Genomic DNA, 27,835 nt, shown 5'->3' with positions numbered 1-27,835 from the left:
GAGATTTGGGTGGGGACACAGCCAAACCATATCAATGGCCCTGGCTTCCCTCCCGTTAGCTCTCTTCTACTTCCCAGAATCTTTCCAGCTTTGTTTTTCGTCTTCTTTTTTAGAGACTGAAGTCTCACTGTGTTGCCTAGGTTTGTCTTGAACTCCTGGGCTCAAGGGATCCTCCTACCTTGGTCTAACAAGTAGCTGCGACTATAGGTGGCGCACATCCTCCCGCCCCACAACTTACCCCTCCTCCCCAGCCCAGTGAAATCCCTAGGTTCTTCACACTCCTGTTAGCTCCAGGCACCAGCGGCTTTGCCTGCTACAGAATGAATAACAGGATAGCCTCTTACAGCAAAAAGGTCATGGGGATTGGGGAGGCTGGGAGTTCTCTCTTCATTCAGGGATTAAACCGACCACCTGGAGGGGTGACATGGCTTGCCTTAGTCACCAAGCAAGGTTGGGAGAGTATTTCTGGGATAGTCATTAGCACTTTCTTTCCAGAAGGAGGACACCACAAACTCACTTTCATGATCACGGTATCCCCCCGACAGGTAAAGTGTGCAAACTCGCTTTCATTCCCTTTTTGTCTTTGATGCAGCTCTGAAGCATTTTAATTCTTAAAATTTACATGTTCATGATGACACAGAGACAGGTTTTCTGTTCAGGAGAGGGCCTGACTCCATTAAGGCTGATCGATCATATGTTGCACGTTCTGGAATGAACATGAGAGATCAGAACTGAGCTTCCCAAATGGTGGGTCACATGACCAAGTGTTGTTCCAGGAGAACATTGCAACATCCAGTATGAGAGCGCTGTACACACCATGTATGTGTTGGGATGCTGGGCTGAAATGTATTATTGAGCAAGTGTTATCATATTTGTCTATGGAATTCTATTTAATAGCTCTATCTCATATATGCTGATTGGGTCTCAAATCTGGATCTCTTACCCCAACATCTTTCTTGAAAATCCTTCTTTTTAAATAAATGTTGGCCGTGTGCAGTGGCTCATACCTGTAATCCTAACACTTTGGGAGGCCAAGGCGGGTAGATCACCTGAGGTCAGGAGTTCAAGACCACCCTGACCAACATGGGGAAACCCTGTCTCTACTAAAAATGCAAAAATTACTGGGCATGATGGTGGGTGCCTGTAATCCCAGCTACTTGGGAGGCTGAGGCAAGAGAATCGCTTGAACCTGGGAAGCGGAGGTTGCAGTGAGCCGAGATCACACCATTGCACTCCAGCCTGGGCAACAGAGTGAGACTCCATCTCAAATAAGTAATAAATAAACGTTATGGAAATACTAAAATATATTGTGAATAATATAACACCCACGTACCACCATCCAAGTTAAGAAATAAAGCATTACTAATCCAGTTTTGCTCCCTGCAAACTCATCCTTCATCCCATTCTCTTTCCTTTTGTTTTATAAACATCCTACTGGGAGGATCACTTGAGCCCAGGAGTTTGTGGTGGTAGTGTGCTAACTGTACCTGTGAAATGACCACTGTGTTCCAGCATAGGTAACATAGCAAGACTCCATCTCTAAACGAAATCCTTTTTTTTTTTTTCTTTTGAGACGGAGTCTCACTCTATCACACAGGCTGGAGTCCAGTGGTGCCATCTCGGCTCACTGCAACCTCCATCTCCCGGGTTCCTGCCTCAGCCTCCGGAGTAGCTGGGACTACAGGCACATGCCACCACAACTGACTAATTTTTGTATTTTTAGTAGAGACAGGGTTTTGCCATGTTTGCCAGGTTGGTTTCGAACCCAGGGTCTCAGATGATCCACCTGCCTCGGCCTCCCAAAGTGCTGGGATTACAGGCATGAGCCAACATGCCCAGCCTAAAAGAAATCCTGAATTTGACATTTGTCATTCCCTTGTTTGTTTTAATATTTGTACAGCACATATATGTCTACATATGTAAAAAATATAATTTTTTATTGGGGTAAAATTCACATAACATAAAATTAACCACTGTAAACATGAACAATTCAGTGGCATTTAGGACATTCACAGTGCTGTGCAACAGCACACCTATCTATCTATTTATCTATCTATAACACCACATCTATCTATTCCAGAACATTTTCATCACCCCAAAAGGACGCCCCATGCCCCTTAGGAGTCACTCCCCATTTCTCTCCCCTCTGTTTCCTGCAACCACCAATCTACTCTCTGTCTCTGTGGTTTTACCTATTCTGGATGTTTCATACAAATGGAATTATACAATATGTAGCCTTTTGTGACTGGTCTCTTTGACTTAGCTGGGTGTGGTGGCACGAGCCTGTAATCCCACCTACTCGGGAGGCTGAGGCAGGAGAATCGCTTGAACTCCAGCCATAAATTATATAGTTTTCAAGGTTCATCAATGTTACTCACCCAGGCTGGAGTGCAGTAGTGTGACCTTGGCCCCCTGCAACCTCCACCTCCCCAGTTCAAACGATTCTCCTGCCTCAGCCTCCTGAGTAGCTGGGATTACAGGCGCATGCCACCATGCCCGGCTAATTTTTTGTATTTTTAGTAGAGACAGAGTTTCACCATGTTGGTCAGGCTGGTCCTGAACTCCTAACCTCAAGTGATCCACCCACCTTGGCCTCCCAAAATGCCGAGATTACAGGTGTGATTCGCTATGCCCAGCCTAGTCGATTCATTTTCACTGCTGCAAAGCATCCCATTTTTAAAAATTATTTTATTATTATTATTTTTTTGAGACAGGGTCTCACTCTGTTGCCCAGGCTGGAGTACAGGGGTGCAATCATAACTTACTATAGCTTTGACCTCCTGGGCCCAAGCAATCCTCCCACCTTGGCCTCCAGAGTAGCTGGGACTACAGGCATGTGCCACCACATCCAGCAAATTTTTGTTCTTTGTTTTTTGTTTTGTTTTGTTTTTTGAGACAGAGCTTTGCTCTTGTCGCCCAGGCTGGAGTGCAGTGGCGCGATCTCAGCTCACTGGAACCTCCATCTCCCAGGTTCAAGCAATTCTCCTGCCTCAGCCTCCCGAGTAGGTGGGATTACAGGCTCACGCCACCGTACCCAGCTAATTTTTATTTTTAGTAGAGACAAGTTTTCACCATATTGGCCAGGATGGCCTCGAACTCCTGACCTCAGGTGATCCACCTGCCTCAGCCTCCCAAAGTTCTGGAATTACAGGCGTGAGCCACTGTGCCTGGCCCAAAGCATCTCATTGTATGAATCCAACAATTTATTTATCCATTCGTTGTTTGAGTACATTTAGGTTATTTCCTGCTTTCCCTCTTACAAGCAATGCTGCAGAAACATTCTGGCCCATAGCTCCTCCGGCACTGTACAAGAGTTTCCCTAGGGCACATACATAAGAGTTGTATTGCTGGGTCATGGGGAATGCTCTTCTTCAAATGTACTTGCTATTGTCAAACCTGAGCTGTCTTTTCAGGAGCCTACTAGTGGTTCTCAGCCCTGGCTATGCATTAGAATCACTTGGGAACTGTTTAAAAATATGTGGGTATCTGGATAACTCCCCTGAGCCATGGAATCATAGACTCCAGAAATGGGACTGGGGACCTGCAATTTTGAAAGCTCCCTGGGTGGTTACACAGCCAAGGTGGAGAACAGCTGGGACTGAGTCTTGGCCCACTCTGTCTCAGCTTCCCAAGGTCAGCTTATAGAGGGCAGCCATCATCTTAGACTTGCTAATATCACTTAGCAGCTGGGCAGAGAGAAGGGACTAAATAAGTAAAGTCTGAATGAGTAAACAAAACATTTAAAACAAACCCTGTAGGGCTGGGCACGGTGGCTCATGCCTGTAATCCCAGCACTTTGGGAGGCCAAGGCAGGTGTATCACTTGAGGTTAGACTTTCAAGACCAGCCTGACCAACATAGTGAAACCTTGTCTCTACTAAAAATAGAAAAATTAGCCAGGCGTGGTGGCTCACACCTGTAATCCCAGCACTTTGGGAGGCTGAGGCGAGTGGATTACTTGAGATTGGGCATTCAAGACCAGCCTGACCAACATGGCAAAACCTTGTCTCTACTAAAAATACAAAAATTAGCCAAGTGTGGTGGTACGTGTCTGTAATCCCAGCTACTCAGGAGGCTGAGGCAGGAGAATCACTTGAGCCCGGGAGGCAGAGGTTGCAGTGAGCTGAGATGGAGCCACTGCACTCCAGCCTGCGCTACAGAGCAAGACTCCATCTCAAAAAAACGTAATAAAACAAACCCTTTAGGCTAGGTGCGGTGGCGCATACTGGTAATCCCGCTAACTATCTCCTACTGTTGTGAGGGTTAAAGCAAGGAGATGGTGCATGTAGAGCACTTGGCACACATGAAGTGCTCAAGAAAGAGCAGCTCCTGCAGCCTGGTGCAGTGGCCCACACCTGTAACCACAACGTGTTGGGAGGCTGAGGCAGGAGAATTACTTGAGGCCAAGAGTTCGAGACCAGCCTGGGCAACATAAAGAGACCCCACCCGCCCCGTCTCTACAAAAAATAATAAAAACTAGCTGAATGTGGTAGTACATACCTGTAGTTCCAGCTACTCAGGAGGCTGAGGTGGTAGGATCAACTTGAGCTCGGGAGTTGGAGGCTGCAGTGAGCTCCACGCCACTGTACTCCAGCCTAGGTGACAGAGCAAGGCCCTTTCTCTGGAATACAAAAAAAAAAAAAAAGAGAGAGGCTGGGCGCAATGTCTCACGCCTGTAATCCTAGCTACTTGGGAGGCTGAGGCAGGAGAATTACTTGAACCTGGGAGGTGGAAGTTGCAGTGAGCTGAGATCCTACCATCGCACTCCAGTCTGGGCAACAAGAGCAAAACGCTGTCTCAAAAAAAAAAAGAGAGAGAGAGAGAGTAGCTGCCATTTTTAATGTTATTGATAAAGCAGGTGGGTGTTTCTGAAAATGCACCAGACACTGTCTTAGACTGGAAGGTGCTGATGTGTTACCGAACCTCCAGACAAAGCTGGCGAACCTACCGGGGCGGGACTTTCTGACTTGAGAAGCTGTCCTATCTATGAGGGTCCATGTTAGAGAATATTAAAGAGTAGGATTGGGGGCAGTAGCTTTCCTGTGGCAAGTACTCACTAGGTGCCAGATACTGGGCAAAGGAGTTTGCAGACATCTCTCATTTCATCCTCGCAATCCATGAGGCAGGTATGACTATTCTTCCCAGTGTCCAGAGAGGGAAAACCGCACATGGAAGCAAGTCATGCAGCAGAGCTAGGATTGGAACGGAAGTGCCTGCATCCTCCAGTACCTGCATCCCAACCCACTGTGCTGTGCCTCCCGCTGATGCTTTCCCATGTCTGCCATTTAGCTTTGCTCTGCATCCTCCAGCACCTGCATCCCAACCCACTGTGCTATGCCTCCCACTGATGCTTTCCCATGTCTGCCATTTAGCTTTGCTCTGGTGAGTGACAAGTTGTACCAGCGGAAAGAGCCTGTCATTAGTTCTGTGCACACCAAGGTGAAGGGGATAGCAGAGGTGAAAGAGGAGATCGTGGAGAATGGAGTGAAGAAGTTGGTGCACAGTGTCTTTGACACTGCAGACTACACCTTCCCTTTGCAGGTAAGCACCTCATAGCATTCTCCCAGGCTCGTCGCTGGTCACCGTCGCCAGGGCCTTGCTCCCTTCCCCTAGGATCTAGAGCCTCACTCCAGAAAAAACGTTGGCCCTATTTTAAAAGCTCTGGGAACATCTCAACTGAGAAAACCTAAAAATTGCAAACCTGGGTGAGATCCAGGAGATGATCCTTTGCTTTATCAAGTCCTACAGGGTTTCTCAAAATAGCCGCATGTCCTGGTACATCGAAAACAGGATTTGATTCCCTTACACTTGATTTATATGCAGTTTTTAGAGGCACAGCCACCAAGCCAGCAAGGTTTGCCTAGATTCAGAAGGACAGAGAACTTTCTACCGAAGAGTACCAGCCCTTCTAGATTGTGTGGCGTTTTATCAACAAAAACGACTCCAGGAGACCATTCTTGGGTACATTTTTCCACCAAGAAAGGATGTAAATGACAAAAAGAAGAAAGGCATCGGTCACTGAGAGAAGGCGTGTGACTTCTAAATTTGCAAGCAGGGAAAATGAAAGCAGAATTGTCAAAAAGAAGAAATTAAAGTAGGGTTGAGGAGGCCAAAAAACAGAGAAGGGGGCGGGAGGGACGAAGGGGCACGTTTGTGGCCTGGGGAGCTAAAATGCTTTGCAAAACCCTATAAAGCCCAAGTTGCTATCTATTTGTTTCTAACAGTCGGTCATTAAAATCCTGTGATTGCTCAGGTGGTGGGATGCCTAGTGCCTTTCATTAAAGTCCGGGAAAATCTGAACAGTGTTCTGATGAAGGCTGCTCCCCTACCCTTGCCTCCCCAGGTCTCTTGAGTTTCAATTTAATGAGATTTTACGGTGTTAAAAAAAAAAACACGAAAAGGCTGCTTTTGAGACTGCAGTGGCAAATGACTCCTCAACCCATGCAAATGCCCCTTCGCTCTCCCTCAGCTCAGCAGGGCTGCCCGTCCAGCTTTGATGTTAAGCCCTCGGCATATTCCAAGTTGCCCACAGACCCTGATTTCTAGAAGCTTAGAAAAGTGGAGAGGTTCGCCCAGCAAGCTGGATTATTATAATTAAGTAGTTCTCTTTTCAAAGGCTTTGCATTTCCTTAGCCTCTCCTTCTCCACAGGGGAACTCTTTCTTCGTGATGACAAACTTTCTCAAAACAGAAGGCCAACAGCAGCGGTTATGTCCCGAGGTAAGGAGGGGACCTGGAGTGGTGAGTCAGGTCGTACGAGTTCCTGGAGGAGGTGCAAGTCAGAAGAAGCAGAAATTAGGACCCTGGGGTGTATTTCAGCCCACAAATATTTACCTGCCTCTTTTCTGGGGTAGGGCTGGGCTGAGTGGAGGAAGGGAGAGAACACATGGCAGTGTCTCTCCATGGCCACCAGATCTTTGTCTGCCTGCCTCAATCTCCGGTTCTAGCACTAGGGACCCATGCAGACGTCAACCCTGCTCTTTCTATCTCTGGCTCTCTTCGCAGCTTATGACAATGGTGATTCTTGGCATTTGCATAACATTTCACATTTGCTTTGAGGCTCACAATGACTTTAGGAGAAAAATGGCATTTTACAAACCAGAACACAGATTCAGAGAGGTTGTGACTTCCCCAGGGTCACACAGCTTGCTGCAGGCACAGCCAGGGTTAGGACCTGAGTGTGCTCACTCACAGCTTCTCCTACCATGGTTCACAGCGAACTGTCTGCAGGGCCGGTTTTGGGAAACCCTGGCACACAGCTCTCTTGCTCATTCACCCACTTCTTAGAGTCTCAGCCTCTCCATCAGGTGCATGGGCCCCCATAGCTCCCTGCCACCAACCCAGACAATCTTTCCCAGCTTGGCTCTGCCCTCTCCACAATGCTGCCTCTTTCTGGAAGAGCTTCTCCCCTATCAAATCATATTTGTTTTATTCTGGGTCAGGCACGGTGGCTCACACCTATAATCCCAGCACTTTGGGAGGCCAAGGCAGGAGGATCACTGGAGCCCAGGAGTTCAAGACCAGCCTGGGCAACATAGTGAGACCTTGTCTCTAAAAACAAAACAAAACAAAAACTGTATTTGTCCCATTCCGTACCTCACCATCCTGCTCTCTGCTCTTCAAGATGAAAACCAGCTATTTTTCTAAGTTTATCTATACCAGCGTGTTACCGCTAGGCATTACCAGCAACTCCCAACCTCCCAGCCTCCCCTCTCAGGTCATGTAACTGTGCTGTACCAGGGACCATTCCCAACACTGACAGTTGCAGCAGCGCTGGTGGTACCCAGCCAGATCCTCCACGGATGAGTAGGCCCAGCCCTGCCGGTGGGGTTTTGCTCACGGGCCCACTCTGGCAACAAGGTCTAGCTTCCTGAGTGTCCAGGAACTCTGGGCAAAAGTGCTGTCTTTGAGTACAGTCTTTGCCATCATTTGTACCCAAACTCAGAACCAAGATAACTTTCCCTTGGTGTCTATCTTGATAACACTCCCCCTAAAAGGAGAGCTTTCTTTCTTTGTTTAGTCCTCATCGCCCCTTAACTGTCCTTGCTGTTCAGGTGAAATCTCTGACAGCCAGGCCAGCCAAGCCCTCCCTTCTGCCTCCCTTCCCAGCGGTGTTCTGTCTCCAGTCCAGTTTGGGGGTCTGGTTCTCTTTTGTCCCATCCTTTGGTCATCTCTACACCACACTCCACCCCCATGTACACATAAAGACACTTTTGGAGTTACTGAGACTTGGAAGAAAGAGAGTTAGGATAGCCCAGAGATTAAGAGCCTGGGCTCAGAAGCTAGACTGCTAAAGGTTCAAAACTTAAAATTCTTAGCTCTGTGACCTCAGGCAGGTGACTCTTCACCTCTCTGTGCCAAGTTGTGTGCATCTATAAAATGGGGCTGAGAACAAAACCAAGGTGTTCAGATGGTTGAAACAAATGAGTGAATACCTGTGACATGCTTAAAACAAGGCATAGTACATTATAAGCACTCAGTGAATGTCAGCTGTTATGATTCAAATGACATGTTACTCCTCAGAAGGGATGTCACTCAGAGTGGCTGGAACCCAACAGGTTCCATGGAGGCACTGCCAGCCCAGAGAGCACATGTGACACTTTGGGATTTTAACTTATGCTCCAGGCTGGTTTGGGCTGGTCTAATTGGACATTCACCTCTCTCTGCCCATCAACACCCTTCTATCTCTGGTTGTCTCGGTAAATATGACCAAGTTCCAGTTACACACCAACCTGAATAGATATTTGCTCCAGTTACCTGTGGCTTCAAAACAAACTACCCTGATCATGGTGGGCTTAACACAAGCATTTTATTAACTTCCACAGTTCAGTGGTTGACTGAGTTCAGCTGGGTAGTTCTTCTACTGATGTCACTAGGGATCTCTCAAGGAGCTGCAGTCAGATGGCAGCTGGGGTTGGCATCCCTTGGAGCCTCAATTGGCACCCAGGGATAGCTAGACATCTCTTCCTCTCTGGGAACCCCTAAGAGTTTCCCTCTCTTCAAGGTCTCTCCACATTGTCTCTCCAGCAGGGTAGTCAAACTTTCCAATAGTGGCTCAGGTTCCTCAAAACAAAACAAAACAAAACAAAACAAAACAAAAAAATAGAAGCTTCCTGGCCTTCTTAAGGCATAGGCCTGGAACTGGCAACAGTGTTCCTTCTGCTGCTTCTATTGGTTTTGCAGTCACAGCACAGGTTCAGCTTCAGAAAGGAGAGGAAACACTCCACTTCTCAATGGGGAAAGTGACCAAGAATTTGTGGCCATCTTTAATCCATGCAACAATCACAAAAGAGAAGATTACAACAAAACTAATGCTGTTTTTTTTTTTATTTTATTTTAGAATTCCTTTTGGAGAGCAAAATAAAATTGATTTCTCTTCTTTCCTGAGATTCATCTCCAGTTGATAATGAAAATGTAACTTTCCATGAGCAACAGTGAATGATCACACATTCCTTCCTTCCATGACTATCAAGACCTACTATTTGCCAGGCACATGGGCTACAAAGATATGACCTTTGCTCTGTATTCAAAGGGTTCATAGTCTAATTTGGGGAGTCACAAGGGGAGGAGACCAACAGCATGCCATGTGACTAAGGCAGCCTGGGAAATAAAGAGATCATGACAGAGTTTGAAAACTACAAGAAACATTCATTGAGCATGTACTATGTGCTAAACCCTTTCTTTTCATAACTCATTTAATCTTCACAACAACCATGCAAGACAAATCTGTTGGCTGGGCACGGTGGCTCATGCCTGTAATCCCAGCACTTTGGGAGGCCGAGGCAGGCGGATCACGAGGTCAGGAGTTCAAGACCAGCCTGGCCAAGATGGTAAAAAATCATCTCTACTAAAACTACAAAAATTAGCCAGGCATGGTGGCATGTGCCTGTAATCCCAGCTACTTGGGAGGCTGAGGCAGGAGAATTGCTTGAACCCAGGAGGTGGAGGTTACAGTGAGCCAAGATCACACCACTGCACTCTAACCTGGTCAACAGAGCAAGACTCTGTCTCAAAAAAAAAAAAAAAAAAAAAAGGCAAATCTGTTCACCCTGCTTTTACAGATGAGGAAACTGAGGCTCAGAGAAGTGAGTGAGTTGGCTGAGGTCTCTCAGCTAGAAAATGGTGCAGCTACTGCTGAACCAGGTATACCTGGGTCCAAGACCTAGGTCCTTGGCCTGAATCACTGTAGAAGCCACAAATTGCACAGATGACAAGGAGCAGAGGCTATTTTCACACCTATGTCATATTCTGGCTTCTTCACGACTGGCCATGAAGTCTGCTCCCTAGAAAACAGGAAGAGAAATATGCATAAACCAGGGCAGCTCATTTCTGTCTTCCAGGTTCTGTCCTTCAGCCCTGAGACCCAGCTGGTCTCGTTTTCTTGGGCCAGGCGAGTGCCCTGGCCAATGTCTCTCAGTTCCATGTGTCCTGCTGAGTCTCCGCACCTGTTTGCCCTGCTTAGTCCTTTCAGCCACAGGGCCACTTGGACCAAACCACCTGTCCTCCACCCCAGCCAGCATCCCTGAAAGTGATTCCTAGCTGCCCAGACTTCTGCTTTACCCATTTTTATTCATTTTTATTGGGATATAATTTACATACCATAAACCCCACCATTTTAAAGTGTACAATTCTGTGGTTTTTGGTATATTCACAGAGTTGTGCAACCATCACCACCATCTAATTCCAGAACATCTTCCTTTCTTTCTTTTCTTTTTTTTTCTTCCTTCCTTCCTTCCCTCCTCCTTCCCTCCCTCCCTCCCTCCCTCCCTCCCTTCCTTCCTTCCTTCCTTCCTTCCTTCCTTTCCTTCCTTCCTTGTGGAGTTTTGCTCTTGTCACCCAGGCTGGAGTGCAGTGGCACAATCTCAGCTCACTGCAACCTCCGCCTCCCGGATTCAAGCGATTCTCCTGCCTCAGCCTCCCTAGTAGCTGGGATTACAGGCGCACACCACCATGCCTGATAATTTTTGTATTTTTAGTAGAGATGGGGTTTCACCACATTGGACAGGTTGGTCTCAGACTCCTGACCTCAGGTGATTGACCTCCCAAAGTGCTGGGATTACAGGCGTGATGAGCCATGGCGCCCAGCCTCCAGAACATTTTCATCCCCCACAAAGGAAATCCCAAACCCATAAGCAGTCACTCCCCATTCTCCCCTTCCCCTGGTCCCTGGCCACCACCAATCTGCTTTCTGTCTCTATAGATGCCTTCTGGACATTTCCTATAAATAGAATCGTACATGGTGTGGCCTTTTGTGTCTGGCTTCTTTCACTCAGCATCATGTTCTCAAGGTCCATCCATGTTGTACACTGCGTCAGCGCTTCATCCTTCTTACGGCTAAATAAGATCCTGTGTATGAACGTGCCACATTTTACTTGTCCGTTCATCTGTCAGTGGACACTTGCGTGGTTTCCACTTTTTGGCAGTTCTGAGTAGTGCTGCTCTAAGCATTCGTGTGCACATCCTGGTGGATATCGAATCTCTTCTCCATGTCTTAGTAACACATGTCACTTACTCCCCATTCTCTCATCCTTCTCTCTGCAGTATCCCACCCGCAGGACGCTCTGCTCCTCTGACCGGGGTTGTAAAAAGGGATGGATGGACCCACAGAGCAAAGGTACCTTCTGTTTCTTTTCCCGAGACCCTAGGGTTGGATGGTCAGGCCTCTTAGTGACATTTGTGATGCCCAGTTCAGGTCTTCAGCCTCTGCTCTCAGCTGTCCTCTTCCACCATCACCAAGCCAGAGGCGAGTCTGCCCATGCTTTGGCTCTGTCCCCAGCAGACCAGCTGCTGACTGTAAACATGACTCCAGTTTTCCAATGAGAGAAGCTCCTAAAAACCCAGCAGATTCAGGTTCTAATCAGTAGAAAAATCACATGGCCTATAGTATCATCTGAATATTCTAAACTTCCCCTGAATCTCCTCAAAGGTTGAGGACCATGAACTTATACCCCCAGGGAACCTGGCAGTAATACCCATATTCACCTGCAAAGTTTTTATTTTATTTTATTTTTTACTTTTCAAAAATTTTTTGTACTGTTTTATTTTACTTTTGATTTTATTTATATCTAAGAACAATGCTATGGTGATACCTGCAGAATTTCTTTATCTCATGTTTTAATTTAGAAAGGCACAGGGCACCGGGTGCAGAGGCTCGTGCCTGTAATCCCAGCACTTTGGGAGGGTGAGGCAGATGGATGCTTGAGGTCAGGGGTTCGAGACTAGCCTGGAAAACATGGTGAAACCGCATCTCTACTAAAAATACAAAAATTAGCCAGGCATGGTGGTGCATGGTTATAATCCCAGCTACTTGGGAGGCTGAGACATGAGAATCACTTGAACCTGGAAGGCGGAGGTTGCAGTGAGCCAAGATCGTGCCACTGCATTCCAGCATGGGTGACAAAACTAGACTCCGTAAAAAAAAAAAAAAAAAAAAAAACACAGGAAAATTTTAAAATACTGCAAAAAAAAAAAAAAAAAAAAATCAGTGGTTATAATGCAAACGCACACAAAAAGGCATATGCCCATTACTGCATTCTACTCCATACTATATGTGTATTCGAGTTGGTATAAAGATTATTTTAACATTTCTCACTATTTAATTAATTCTCCCTTGGAAACCGGTTAATCATCCTGACACTCCAGGAAGATGCGCCATGCTTAGTTCATGGCTTGGCGCATCTTGGACAGGCTGTGTACCCCTTGAGGGACTTGTGCCCTTTGGAGAGGCCATGTTCTAGTCCATTTATACTAAGTGAGAGCATACACCTGTTCTGCTCCCCTCGTGAGTAAAAAAAAGAGTTTCTTTACTCTTTTCTTGTAAAGAAACAAAAGAGCCAGCAGAATCCACAGTCTTTCTGTGTTCCGTCTGATCTCTATTATGTTTTGCTCGTTTGCCTTGCCTTGTGTTCGTTGTGGTTAGGACGGGCTTGACGGAAGCTGAAGCTGCATGGGTTGGAAAGCCTGGTCAAAGCCTAGTCTCTTGCCTGGATTGAGTTCATGATGTCCCTCCTGGAGAACTTCCTCTCCGCAGTTCTTTCACATCTGTGGTTCTACGATGCTTTGGCCCCTATAGGAATTCAGACCGGAAGGTGTGTAGTGTATGAAGGGAACCGGAAGACCTGTGAAGTCTCTGCCTGGTGCCCCATCGAGGCAGTGGGAGAGGCCCCCCGGTGAGTCGCATGGGGAGACAGACACAGTGGCCCTCAGCAGCGACCAGATGAGCCCTTGCCGAGGCTGCTTGGGCCTTCCCCTCTCAGCACAGCCCTGCAAAGTCCTGGGTCCTACTGGCTTGGGGACCCCTGCGCTCTAGATACACTGCTTGGCACAAACTAGTGTCTCTGGGAGGGCCCTGGTGGTTGGTAAACTATTGCAACAATTCTGTAGCAACTGGTAAATAGCTACTACCCTGAGCATCCTCGGGTGTCCCTGGCCCCCTTCCCTCCCCCAGATCTTCCAGGGTACCCCAGACCCCTCCTCTAGTGCCACAGCAGGGTCCCTTCTGACTTGTCAGTGTCCATACTGAGTGATTAAGGATAGGAAGGAAGGAGGAGATGGAAGGGAAGGATGAAGCAAGGAAAGAGAAGAGGAAGGGGAGGAAAAAGGAGAAGGGGGGAGAATAAAAGAGGGGAGGGAAAGGAAGTTTTCTCAAATTAAATGCTCACAATGACATACAGATTTGGTGGTCCCTTGTATTGATGCTTCGCTTCAATACACAAAATCATGATGTCAAATCTCAGAAGCCACAAGGGCTGATGTATTTCAGCAGAGAAAGAAAGACCTGGATTCAATTCCTAGCTCTAACACTTTTTGCTGTGTGTCCTTGGGCAAGTGGCTTAACCTCTCTGAGTTTCAGTGTCCTCACCTGTAAAAGCAAAATAATAATTTCACCAACCTCATAGGGCTGTTGTAAGGACTAAATGAGATGATACTTGTACAGTTATTGTAAGGTAAGCCCCATGCCTGGCTTACACACACACACAAAATCTACCCCTGGAGGTGTGGTGGTTCTAGACCAGCACTGTCCAGTAGAACTTTATGCAGTGTGGAAATGTTCTGTATCTGTGCTGTCCAATAGGGCAGCTACTAGGTACATGTGGCTATTGAGTACATGAAGTGTGACTACTGAATTTTTGAAAGATAGATAGATGATAGAGGATAGATAGATAGATAGATAGATAGATAGATAGATAGATAGACAATAGATAGATAGAGTCTTGCTATGTTGCCCAGGCTGGTTTTGAACTCCTGGGCTCAAGCGATCCTCCTTCTGCCTTGGCCTCCCAAAGTTTTGGGATTACAGGTGTGAGCCATTGCTCCCAGCCTGAGTTTTTCATTTAATTTAATTTTAAATCGCCACACATGTCTAGTGGCTACCATATTGGACAGCGCAGTTCTAGACCAACGTGATTCAGGATCATTCCCTCAGCATCGTGGAGCAAAGAGAAAATTGCCCCAAGCTGGCTCATAGAAGGCTCAGGCGAAGGTTTCCCAATGCCTGGACAGGGGGTGTGCTCAGCAGCATCACCCCTTATGGTTCTCAATCGCCAGTAGCTCCACTCAGGTTCATTTCTAGGTCAGGGGCATTTCTTTGTCACAGAAGGAATCATCCAGTTCTGGGAGATACAGCAGCCTCCACTCAGATAGTCCTTGGTTCAAGACAAGCGGCCCTTGACTGACTGTGGTTTCAGTTCCAGCTCCGCCATCAACTCACTCATTAAATAAACTGCATCTCCAGTGTGCCTGCCACTGGGCTGGATTTTGATGTGACCTGGGCAAGCAACTCCCTGAACTTCAGTTTCTCATATATTATATGAATTAGCTAAGATGGTTCATTTAATCATTCATTCAACACATCCATCACCATATAGTAGGTGTTAGATATTTATCTCATATGTAACTATGCATAAGAGACTTTGCCAAGGTTTAGGTAAAATACAAGTCCCAGATATGGAGCAAGTCCCAACCACTGTACATACCTGAATGTGTAATTATATCAGTGTGAGAGGTGCCACAGTAAATGCCACTGGGTCTTGTATTAGTCCATTCTCACACAAAGAACTACCTAGCCAGGTGCGGTGGCTCATACCTGTAATCCCAGCACTTTGGGAGGTTAAGGCAGGCGGATCACTTGAGGTCAGGAGTTCGATACCAGCCTGGCCAACATGGCGAAACCCTGTCTCTACTAAAACATACAGAAATTAGCCAGGTGTGGTGGCACACACCTGTAATCCTGGCTACTCGGGAGGCTGAGGCAGGAGAATCACTTGAACCCAGGAGGTGGAGGTTGCAGTGACCCGAGATGTGCCACTGCACTCCAGCCTGGGTGACAGAGTGAGACTCCATCTCAAAAAAAAAAAAAACTACCTTTTTTTTTCGGTAAGAGACCGAATACTTTATGAAAAAAAGAAGTTTAATTGACTCACAGTTCCACAGGCTTCACAGGAAGCCTCAGGAGATGCACAATCATGGCAGAAGGCAAAGGGGAAGCAAACACATCTTACCATGATGGAGCAGGAGGGGCTGCGGGGGATGTGCCGCGCACTTCAGATCGGATCTCGTGAGAGCCCACTCACTATCAGGAGAACAGCAAGGGGGAAGTCCGGCCCCATGATTCAGTCACCTCCCACCAGGCCCCTCCTCTGGCACATGGGGATTACAATTTGAGATGAGATTTGGGTGGGGACACAGAGAAAAACCATATCAGATCTCAAGAAGGAGAACTTCTTCTTGGAGGAGCTGGAGGGGCTTTGTGGAGAGTTTCAGAATGCTTTGCCCACTGGGTTTGCTGTATCCATTTCTCTTCACGCATCCCAAAGACCAAACCAAGAAACCAGAAACCTCTGGTCCCACTGGCCCATGGGCTCCCTCGGTCCCCACTGTCACTAATGGCCATTTTGCACGTCTCTCTCCCAGGCCTGCTCTCTTGAACAGTGCGGAAAACTTCACTGTGCTCATCAAAAACAATATCGACTTCCCCGGCCACAACTACACCACGTAAGTGCCCAGGCTGCCTCGCTGTCTTAGTTATCTACTGCTGTGTAATAAATTATCCCAAACCTCAGAAGCCTGAAACAAGAAATGCCTATTGTCTCCCATGGTTTCTGTGGGTCAGGAATCTGGGAATGACTTTGCTGTGTGGTTCTCGCTCAAGGTCTGTCAGGTTGTAGCCAAGCTGTCAACCAGGGCTGCAATCATTTCTAGGCTTGACTGGAGCTGGAGAACCCTTTTCCAAGCTCTCACACAGTTGCTGGTGGGAGGGCTCAGTTCCTCGCCCTAGGACCACTTGAGTATCCTTGGTATACGGCGGCTGGCTTCTCCCAGAGCAAGTGACCCAAGAGAGATAGAGCAAGCAACCGAGAGTATAACCGAGATGCAACCAAGAGCCTAACCAAGAAGCAACCAAGATTATAACCAAGATGGAAGCCACAGTCTTTGGGAGCAACACTTCTGCCATATGCCATTGGTGACACAGATCAACTCTGGTCCAGTGTGAGAGGCCACTGCCCAGGGGCCCCAGGAGGCAGGGATCGTTTGGGGCTTTCATGGAACCTCTCCACCACACTGGCTCACTCCTGGGAAAGAGACAGATCTTTTTCACTCGAGATGTTTGTTTGCTTTTAATTATGCACAGGAGAAACATCTTGCCTGGTTTAAACATCACTTGTACCTTCCACAAGACTCAGAATCCACAGTGTCCCATTTTCCGACTAGGAGACATCTTCCGAGAAACAGGCGATAATTTTTCAGATGTGGCAATTCAGGTTGGTGGTGCTTTGTACACTGGGATGTGGGGCTATGTGTCTGGGGATGGAGGATGTCAAACGGCCGAGAGGCCGGGCCACTGGGTCTTCATAATGTGGCTCACATTTACTGAGCATTTAGTAAATTCACCCACTGTGCTAAGGGCTTTACCTACGCTACCTCATCAAATCCCAAAACAATCTTATGAGCGAGAGCTACTTGGTGTATTCCTTTCCTATGGCTGCCGTAACAAATTACCAAAGCTTACCGGCTTAAAACAACACATATTTGCTTATGTTGCCAGAGATCAGAAGTTGGAGACGATTTTCCCTGAGCCAGGGCCATGCTCCCTCCGGGGCTTTAGGGGAGAATGCAGTTCCTCGGCTTTTCCACCTTCTGGAGCTGCATTCCTTGCATTTCTTCAAAGCCAGCAGCGTGGAATCTTGCCTCAGTGGCCACTTTCACTCCCTATCCTGTGTCCAATCTCTCTCTGCCTCTGTCTTATAAAGAGAGGGAGCATTTACAAGAGGGGGCATTTAAGGACCAGCTGGATAATCCAGGATAATCTCCCATCTCAAAATCCTTCATTTAGGATGGGCGCGGTGGCTCATGCCTGTAATCCCAGCACTTTGGGAGGCTGAAGTGGGCAGATCACCTGAGGTCTGGAGTTCAACACCAGCCTGGTCAACATGGTGAAACCCCATCTCTACTAAAGATACAAAAAAAAAAAAATAGCCAGGCATGGTGGTGGGCGCCTGTAAGCCCAGCTACTTGGGAGGTTGAGACAGGAGAATCACTTGAACCTGGCAGGTGGAGGTTGCAGTGAACTGAGATCATGCCGTTGCCCTCCAGCTTGGGTGACTAAAGCGAGACTCCTTCTCAAAAAAAAAAAAAAAAAAAAAAAAAAAAAAACCTTCATGTAATCGCATCTGCAAAGAGCTTTCCCTGGGGGAGTACTAGGAGGTAAAGCAGAAAATATATTTGATAGAGTGCCCTGAATTCCAGTCTAATAAATTTGGACTTGATCTTTAATGGGGGTGTGGGGGGCATTAAAGGTGTCTGAGTACAGGAGTGGTCTGTTGAAAGTTGTATTTTAGGACACTGAGTTTAACGGTGGTGTGTCCCAGACAGGGGTAGGGAGAGTGAGGAGATGCGTTTGTGGCCACCACATGCGAGTTAGATAGGGTTGTACACATGGTTCTTCAATCAGCATTTTTCCTCTAAAAATCTTAAGCAATCATGCCTATGCAGGGAGATGTCTGGTGGTTGCATAACTCACACCCAGCAGCCATAGAGATTGTCTCTTGTTGATCCTTCAGGGCGGAATAATGGGCATTGAGATCTACTGGGACTGCAACCTAGACCGTTGGTTCCATCACTGCCGTCCCAAATACAGTTTCCGTCGCCTTGACGACAAGACCACCAACGTGTCCTTGTACCCTGGCTACAACTTCAGGTAACTCCAAGGCTCCAGGTCAAACTCACCCAGTGGCTGAATCTCATTCCCAGCAATTGGTGAGACTAATTTTGGTTTCCAAGGCAACAAGATGAATGAAAAAAGACTTTCTCTAAGAACTAGGTGATAACTGAATTTTTTCCATATTTTTTTTAAAATTCTCAAAGAGATGCACACCGTTTATTTTTTATTTAGTTATTTTTTCGAAATGGAGTCTTGCTCTGTCACCCAGGCTGGAGTGCAATGGTGCCATCTCGGTCACTGCAAACTTCCACCTCCCAGGTTCAAGCGACTCTCCTGCATCAGCCTCCCAAGTAGCTAAGATTACAGGCGGATACACACTCTTTATAAAGCAAAACTACTGGGAAACAGAAAAGCATAGAGGGGGATCAAAATCACCCATAATTCCCCTACCCTGAAATAATCAATGATAACCCTAGGGGGAATTTTCCTCATCTGCACCAATTATTTCATACAGCTCCTATGCAATCATAGCATGCATACATATATATATACATGTATAGTGGCACTCTGTGGGGTTTTTCATACCCCAGTCACTCAAAATTCTTTGTAACCATCACATTAATGATCATAACATTCCATTTTGTAGGTGAACAAATAACAAAATAACAACTGCTACAATTCAGGGAGTGTTTTCTTTTCTTTTTTTGTTTTTTGTGTTTGTTGTTGTTTGTTTTTTTAGATGGAGTCACAATCTGTTTGCCCAGGCTGGAGTGCAGTAGCACCATCTCAGCTCACTGCAACCTCTGCCTCCTGGGTTCAAGCGATCCTCCCGCCTCCCAAGTATCTGGGGCCACAGGCATGTGCCACCACACCCAGCTAGTTTTTGTATATTCAGTAGAGACGGGGTTTCACTATGTTGGCCAGTCTGGTCTCGAACTCTTGACCTCAAGTGATCTGCCCACCTCGGCTTCCCAAAGTGCTAGGATTACAGGCATGAGCCACTGCGCCTGGCCCAAGGAGGGTTTTCCATATACCAAGCACTCCCTGTCACCATCCCTAAAATCTCCCAACAACCCTGGAAGAAAGATATTATTGTTTCTAGAAGATGATTTGCCCAAGACCCACAGCTGATAATACATGCTGCATAATTCTAACCCTCGTCACTCTGACCCCACACTCACACTCCATCCCTTCCTTCCCATCTCATGATTTTCTCACCCATGCCTCCATGATTGAATATTTAAGTTGCTTCCAGTTTTTCTATTACAAATAACCACAGTGTGCATCTTTGCACATAAACTTTTGTTTGAATTCCAGGTTACTGCCTTAGGATAAATTTCTAGACTTTTTAAATCAAAGGCTGTGAACATTTTATCATAATGCTTTCAGATTTTTTAAAATATCTATGGTTATAATGTTTTATTTTGTTTCTGAGACAGAGTCTCACTCTGTCACCCAGGTCGGAGTGGACTTGGTGCGATTATAGCTCACTGCAACCTCTGCCTCCCAGGCTCAAGCGATCCTCCCACCTCAGCCTCCTGAGTAGCTAAGATTACAGGTGCACGCCACCATGCCCAGCTAATTTTTAAAATTTTTTTGTGAGACGGAGTCTCATTATATTGCCCAGCCTGGTCTCAAACTCCTAGCTCAAGCAATCCACCTGCCTCGGCCTCCTAAAGTGTTAGGATTGCAGGTGTGAGCCACTGCGCCTGGTCTATACTTTTCATTTCTAGGATTTTTATTTGGTTCTTTTTCAAAGTCATCTATTATTGTTCCAGTGAGTCCCATTCTTACCTTAAGGATCCTACTACTTCTGTCCATTCTATTATATCATTCCTTTCATACCGACCTATTATCCAGAGTAACTTGGGTGGGAGTTCTCCTCGTGGGCTTTGAAATACTGTCTTCAGTAGAAAAGATCTTATGCAAAGTTCTACATGTGCTGTATGTTATGGAGGTATTCCTTATATATTACTCAAAGCAGCCTCATAAACTGGCAGGCAGCCCCTTAAATGTCTTTCGGTTTCTGGTTTTGTTTTGTTTTTTGGCCTGCATGATGTTTTAAAACTTGAGACAGGCCAGGTACAGTGGCTCATGCCTGTAATCCCAGCACTTTGGGAGGCCAAGGTGGGAGGATCACTTGAACCCAGGAATTTGAGGCTAGCCTGGGCAACATAGGGAGACCCCATCTCTACAAATAATTTTTAAAACATCAGCCAGGTGTGGGCACATGCACCTCTGGTCCCAGCTACTCAGGAGGCTGAGGTGGGAGGATTGTTTGTACCTGGGAGGTTGAGGCTGCAGTGAGCTGTGGTTGTGCCATTGCACTCCAGCCCGGGTGACACAGTAAGACCCTGTCTCAAAAATAAATAAATAAATAAATAATAAAATTTGAGACATTCTATGTAAAACCTTGGACTTCCTGCTTTTCTTGAAAAATTAAACTATTTGATTAAAAAAAATTAAACTATTTGACACCCCAAGGTCCATATCTTACATGGTGGCCGTGGGCTGGAGCTGAGTATCAGTGGTCCTATTTAGAAAGGGTCTGGGCTTTCTGGTTCATCACTGTCACTGCCACTCCTCAGTGCTTATACCTGGCCCGCATCCTCATTTCTGTCATCTGCCTGGCCCCTGTAGGCATTTGAGTTTGAAACCCTTGACGTAAAGGTGGGCTGATGCTTTTTGCTTCCTTTGGGTCAATGGAATTTCATCCAGGGCACTGAAACCAGCTCCCAGTTGAGATAACTTTTTGATCATCCCCTGCCGCTCTGCTGAATAGGCCCATGGCCATTAGTAAGAAGAGAGGACAGGATGAGTGGTCCCCTGACTGCCCTTCCAGGGTATTTTTTTTAGCTGTCAGCAGAAGCATGCGGGGCAGTGTACAATCAGGTGTCAGCAAACGTCCTTCCAGTGGCTGAGTTGAGCCCAAGAACATCCGCTCCCGAAGAGATCTGAGCCCTCTGAATGCCTGAGCCAGTTATGATGTTAATATTCTTTTAGAACAAAGTGGTAGAGCATTTCTTGTCTGGAATGAGCACCAGAAGAAATCTTTGGCCAAAAACAAATTGTTGAGGGCCAGGAGCGGTGGCTTATGCCTGTAATCCCAACACTGTGGGAGGCCGAAGCTGAAGGATTACCTGAGGTCAGGAGTTCGAGACCAGCCTGGCCAACATGGCGAAACCCTGTCTCTCCTAAAAATACAAAAATTAGCTGGACGTGGTGACAGGTGCCTATCATACAGCTACGTGGGAGGCTGAGGCAGGGAGAACTGCTTGAACCTGGAAGGTGGAGGTTGCAGTGAGCCGGGGTCATGCCACTTCACTCCAGCCTGGGTGACAAAGCAAGACTCTGTCTCAAAAAAAAAACTTAAATAAATAAATAAATAAATAAATAAATCGTTGAGGTCTGATGAGTAAGTGGACAAGTTATTTTCCAGCAGACACACAAGAGAAGGAAATTACAGGTTATAGGAGGTATTTCAGAAAATATAACTTTCTAAAACATAGGAAGTTGAAGAAGTTGATCACATTACAGAATTCTGTCCCTTACAAAACGATCCGTGCTGAAATGTCCTTACTCAGTGAATAGGTGATTCCGCTCATGCACGACCTGTGTGAAGTGGATCAGGCCACATAGAATGCACGACGCGCTTCTCAGGCCCAGCAGGAGTACGTGTCTGTGTTAATTTCCTGTGGCTGCTATGACTAATTGCCACAAGTGTGGCAGCTTCAAACAACAGAAATTAATCCTCTTCTAGTTCTGGAAGCCAGAAGTTTGGAATCAAGATGTCAGCAGGGCCACACTTGCTCTGATGCTCTATGGGAGGGTCCTCTCTTGCCTCTTCGAGCGTCTGGTGGCTCCAGGCATTTCATAACTTTATGGCGGCGTCACTCAAATCTCTGCCTCCATCCTCACAGGGCCTTCTCCCCTGTGTCTCGATGTCTTCAATTTCTCTCTCTCTCTCTTTTTTTTTTGTTTTTTGTTTTTTGTTTTTTGAGACAGGGTTTCACTCCAGTCTCCTAGACTGAAATGCGATGGCATAATTTCAGCTCACTGTAACCTCTGCCTCCTGGGCTCAAGCAATTTGATCTCTCCTTTATCTTATAAAGATACTAGTCATTGGATTTGGGGCTTACCCTAAATCCAGGATAATCTCATCTTGAGATGTTTAACTTAATTATATCTATCTGCAAACACTGTATTTCTACATAAGGTCATATCACAGCCACTAGGGATTAGATACTTGAACATATCTTATTTAGGGGGCTCAACCCATTCCAGTGTGCAAAAAACATTCTTCTTCAAGGCCCGATGTTTCTCAGGGCATTGCCCACTGACTACCTGCATCAGAATAATTACTTGGTACCTTTACTGGAAATATAGACTCCTAGAAACATCTCAGGGCTTCTGCAACCACTCTTTGGGGGAGGGGCCTAGGAGTCTGCCTTTGAACACACTCACCCCAAGTGATCCTTTTTTTTTTTTTTTTTTTTTTGAGACAGAGTCTTGCTCTGTCACCCAGGCTGGAGTGTAGTGGCACGATCTTGGCTCACTGCAAGCTCCGCCTCCCGGGTTCACACCATTCTCCTGCCTCAGCCTCCCCAGTAGCTGGGACTACAGGCGCCTACCACCATGTCCGGCTAATTTTTTGTATTTTTAGTAGAGATGGGGTTTCACCATGTTAGCCAGGATGGTCTCGATCTGCTGACCTTGTGATCACCTGCCTCGGCCTCCCAAAGTGCCGGGATTACAGGTGTGAGCCACTGCGCCTGGCCATCACCCCAAGTGATTCTTGCCTTCAGTTTAAGAGCCACCATAACAAGACACTGGAAGCAGAAATTCACACGCTTACTACACAATGTTAACCTTCCCAGGCAAACCAACTCACATAGGGAGATAATGCCAAGCCCAGGGCAGGCAGTGGCGATGCATGCTTGCTTGTGTATTAAAAAACAAATCACTGGCTGGGCACGTTGGCTCATGCCTATAATCCCAACACTTTGGGAGGCTGAGATGGGTACATCACTTGAGCTCAGGAGTTCAAACCAGCCTGGGCAACACAGTGAGACCCTCATCTCTATAACAATTTTAAAAAATTAGTCAGGTGTAATGGTTTGCACCTATAGTCCCAGCTACCCGGAGGCTGAGGTGGGAGTGTGACTTGAACGCCAGAGGCGGAGGCTGCAGTGAGCTGTGTTCGAGCCACTGCACTCCAGCCTGGGCGACAGAGCCAGATCCTGTCTCAGTAAACAAAAACAACAACAAGAACAACAACAAAGATAAATCACTCAATATAGCATCAGGAGAAAAAGCTCTCTTGAAATAGTCACATGCAAAGAAATTGAATTCCCTCCAGTCAGAAAGAGGCACTAAAGTGCCTGAGAATATCTGATCAATTTCAATGTCAGATTTTGAGAGGTTTTTTAAAAAGTTTCAGATGTTTCTTACTATTTTTTGGCAGAACATCTGTCATCTGCTTTCTTCTCTCCCCACATCTTGTAACTAGATGGTGAATTAATAACTCAGAAAAAATATATATGTATATGTAACCTTATCTAAAAGCAATCATCAAAATGTGAGAAGAAGGGGCAGATTTAAAAGTTTTATGAAGCATTCGTTTTAAGCCTCCTTAATTATTCTTGAAAAACAAAACACACCACTTTTCCTGACTGCAGCACTGGGGAGGGTTGCATATTACGGGTGACTGATGATTTGTGCCTGGGGCTTAATTTTTAAAGTTAGCACTGGGTGATTACAAAGAAAAGTCAAAGCCCCTGAAAAAAAAATTTTTTTTTTTTTTTTTTTTTGAGATGGGGTCTCACTCTATCACCCAGGCCGGAGTGCAGTGGTGTGATCTTGGCTCACTGCAACCTCTGCCTCCTGGGTTCAAGTGATACTCCTGCCTCAGCTTCCCGAGTAGCTGGGATTACAGACGTCTGCCACCATACCCAGCTAATTTTTGTATTTTTAGTAGAGACGGGATTTCACCATGTTGGCCAGGCTGGTCTCAAACTCCTGACCTGAGGTGATCTGCCTACCTTGGCCTCCCAAAGTGCTAGGATTACAGGCGTTAGCCACTGCACCTGGCCAAGAAGAATTTATTACATACTTTTCCCAAGAGATAGGGCCACACCACATGATGCCAGGCCACACCAGGCCATGCCACGCTAGACAGGGCCACAGGAGGAAGTACCAGATTCGGTCAAGAGGCAGAATAAAGGGGAAAGAATGGTCCAGAGCTTTATTGTGTTTCCCAATGGAAGGGCAAGGCAGGACTGGGGAAACAGCTTGGGGTGAACTACTTTGAATAATGCCAGTGGGTTCTGAGTTACAGGAATGGTCTCTAAATGTCTGGCCCTCACCCTACCTGTCCCTAAGGAGAAATACTGGAGAGTTAGAAAAGGAAGTGATTGAGGGATTGGTTGGAGGGTTTGTAATATGATTTTCACACCCTCACAAAAGCTGGATTGCAGGGGAGATGTAAACAACTTCAGCCTTGGGAGGCCAAGATGAAAGGATGGCTTGAAGCCAGGAGTTCAAGGCTGCAACAAGCTATGAGCACACCACTGCACTCCAGCCTGGTTGAAAGAATGAGATCCTGACTGTACAAAACATTTTTGAAAAAAATTTTTTTTCTTTTTTCTTTTTTCTTTTTTTTTTTTTGAGACAGTCTTGTTCTGTCACCCAGGCTAGAGTGCAGTGGTACAATCCTGGCTCACTGCAACCTCCGTCTCCTGGGTTCAAGTGATTCTTGTGCCTCAGCATCCTGAGTAGCTGGGATTACAGGCATGTGCCACCATGCCTGGCTAATTTTGTATTTTAGTAGAGATGGGGTTTCACCATGATGTCCAGGCTGGTCTCAAACTCCTGACCTCAAGTGATCCACCTGCCTCGGCCTCCCAAAGTGCTGGGATTATAGATGTAAGCCACCGTGCCCAGTTGAAAATTTTAAAAATAAAAATTATCCACGTGTGATGGTGCACACTTGTAGTCCCACCCAGCCACTTGGGAGGCTGAAGTGGGAGTATCACTTGGGCCCAGGAGGTGGAGGCTGCAGTGAGCTCTGATCATCTGATCATGCCAGTGCTCTCCAACCTGGGTGACAGAACAAGACCCCACCTCAAAACAAACAAACAAAACAAAAAACACAACTTCAGCCTTTAGTTTGGCCCTGTGATTAATGATTGCCAAATAGACATATACAGAATCTAAGAAAATACAGTTTGCTGAGGTGTGCCTGTCCCCAGTCCAGTAATCAGTATCTAAGATTTACCACCATCCACTCCTGCTTTGTTCTAGATGCCAAATCTCTTCTTCCCCCTTAAGGAATAGTCATATTGCTTGAAGCTATTTTTTTTTTAATTTATCTGCTTGTTGTTAATCCTGTATTGTTTTAAAATGCATTTTTTTTTTTTTTTTTTTGAGACGGAGTTTCGCACTGCTACCCAGGCTGGGGTGCTGTGGCCGGATCTCAGCTCACTGCAAGCTCCGCCTCCCGGGTTCACGCCATTCTCCTGCCTCAGCCTCCCGAGTAGCTGGGACTACAGGCGCCCGCCACCTCGCCAGGCTAATTTTCTTGTACTTTTAGTAGAGACGGGGTTTCACCGTGTTAGCCAGGATGGTCTCGATCTCCTGACCTCGTGATCCGCCCGTCTCGGCCTCCCAAAGTGCTGGGATTACAGGCTTGAGCCACCGCGCCTGGCCTAAAATGCATTTTAATCTTAAGCGACAAGCTGATTTTCCGTCACTCTGAGATGATGCAAGTACAGGTGGTGACACGGGGAGGGGGATGCTCTTTGGTTGCAGGTGGTTGGAGAGAGTCACCCAGGGCTTTGGATTGTGTTCCTTCCCCTGCCACCTGTCACAGAGCCAGGGGACAGACCAGGAGGACTAGATGGGCCACTGTTTTGGCTTTTCCTTCCATAAAATACTAGCATTTTTTGCCAGATGCAGTGGCTTATGCCTGTAACCCCAACACTTTGGGAACCTGAGGCAGGCAAATCACTTGAGCTCAGGAGTTTGAGACCAGCCTGGGCAACACGGCAAAAGCCCATCTCTACAAAAAATACAAAAAATTAGCTGAGCATGGTGGTGCATGCCTGTAGTCCCACCTGGCTGGGAGACTGAGGTGGGAGAATCTCCTGAGCCTAGGAAGTCAAGGCTGCAGTGAGCAGTAATCCTGCTGCTACACTCCAGCCTGGGCAACAGAGTGAGACCCTGTCTCAAAAAAAACCCCAAAAGCCCAACACCTTCAAAGAGATCTTATAAATACAGATCCTTTTCTTCCTACAGATATGCCAAGTACTACAAGGAAAACAATGTTGAGAAACGGACTCTGATAAAAGTCTTCGGGATCCGTTTTGACATCCTGGTTTTTGGTACTGTAAGTCTCCTTTCCCAGCTCCGGGCACCGGCATCCTATGACTGTGTCCTAATTACTGCTGTGGGGCCTCCATGGAGGGAAGGGTTTTGGTCACAGCCATTAGCTAGCACTGGGCATTTTGCACATGGCATAAAAGAGGAAGAAGATGTCCTCGGGGTGCTGTCCCTGAATGAGTCATCTGACGAGTACAGGAGTGGGCCTGGAAAGCAATTCTAACATTTGGCTTTAAAAATACTCTGATACTTAACAAGAGAGAGAAAGAAATCTCCTGTAAAATAGTTTCTAAGTAACAGAATCCAATTCAAATTGGCTTAAGGGGAAAAAAAAAAAAACACTTTCAGTGGGCTTTTTTGGGTTCACATAACTGAAAAAATTCCAGGGGTTATTTTTAAGCTACAAGCATGGTTGGATCCAGGTGTTAAAACAACATCATCATCATCAAGAACTTGCCACCCTCTGTGTCTTGTATACATCCTCCTCGGTCTTGGTATCATCCCCAGACCAGCCATCTCTCTATGAAGGTATCAAGCAGCACCTTCGATTTGACTGGTTTAGCAACCTCAGTGAAAAGAAAATGCCTCTTTGCCAGAAGGTTCAGCAAAGGTCTCAGACAAATGTCATTGGCTCTGATTGGCCCACCATGGATGACATGCCCACCACTGAACTAATCACTATGACCAGGGTCATGCCATACTCCCAATGGCTGGTCTCGAACCAACCCTAACCCAGCCCAGGAGCCAGCAGAGAGGCCAACACCCCAGCCCCTTTAACACACACACACACACACACCACACGGACTGAAAAGAAAATTGGAGTGTTCCCCTCTGAAGATAGAAGGAAAAGATGCCAGGTATGCAAAAATCAACATATCCCATGACATGGTGTCCAAGAGCATGTTATCTGTGTAAGATGGTGATAAGCAGGACGAGAAGCAATGAGATATAGCTGAAAGAATGCAAAGACCACTGGGAATAAAAACCACGAGGCTGCGCCAGGCACAGTGGCTCATGCCTGTAATCCAAGCTCTTTGGGAGGCTGAGGTGGGTGGATCACGAGGTCAGGAGTTCAAGATCAGCCTGGCCAACATGGTGAAACCCTGTCTCTACTAAAATGCAAAAAATTAGGTGGGCGTGGTGGTGGGTGCCTGTAATCCCAGCTACTTGGGAGGCTGAGGCAGGAGAATCACTTGAATCCAGGAGGTGGAGCTTGCAGTGAGCTGAGATCACGCCACTGCACTCCAGCCAGGGCAATAGTGTAAGACTCTGTCTCAAAAAAAAAAAAAAAAAAAAAA

At 46.6% G+C, this 27,835-nt stretch overlaps 1 protein-coding gene across 1 annotated transcript in view; it reads left to right on the top strand.

Moving 5' to 3' along the window:
* Positions 1 to 27,835, top strand: part of P2RX7 (purinergic receptor P2X 7) — a 54,702-nt gene that overhangs the window by 16,773 nt on the left and 10,094 nt on the right. The window contains exons 2-9 of the mRNA XM_017872097.1: positions 5,372 to 5,540; positions 6,650 to 6,718; positions 11,540 to 11,612; positions 13,071 to 13,167; positions 15,911 to 15,991; positions 16,629 to 16,758; positions 18,058 to 18,194; positions 26,454 to 26,544. Of these exons, the coding sequence (XP_017727586.1) occupies positions 5,372 to 5,540; positions 6,650 to 6,718; positions 11,540 to 11,612; positions 13,071 to 13,167; positions 15,911 to 15,991; positions 16,629 to 16,758; positions 18,058 to 18,194; positions 26,454 to 26,544 (847 nt within the window). The remainder of the gene's footprint in view (positions 1 to 5,371; positions 5,541 to 6,649; positions 6,719 to 11,539; positions 11,613 to 13,070; positions 13,168 to 15,910; positions 15,992 to 16,628; positions 16,759 to 18,057; positions 18,195 to 26,453; positions 26,545 to 27,835) is intronic.

Source organism: Rhinopithecus bieti, unplaced genomic scaffold (genome assembly GCF_001698545.2).
Source record: "Rhinopithecus bieti isolate Rb0 unplaced genomic scaffold, ASM169854v2 scaffold_6776, whole genome shotgun sequence".
In the NCBI taxonomy this organism is placed as follows: domain Eukaryota; kingdom Metazoa; phylum Chordata; class Mammalia; order Primates; family Cercopithecidae; genus Rhinopithecus; species Rhinopithecus bieti.
The sequence above is the reverse complement of the archived record's forward strand: the minus strand, read 5'-3'. Positions and strand labels throughout refer to the sequence as shown.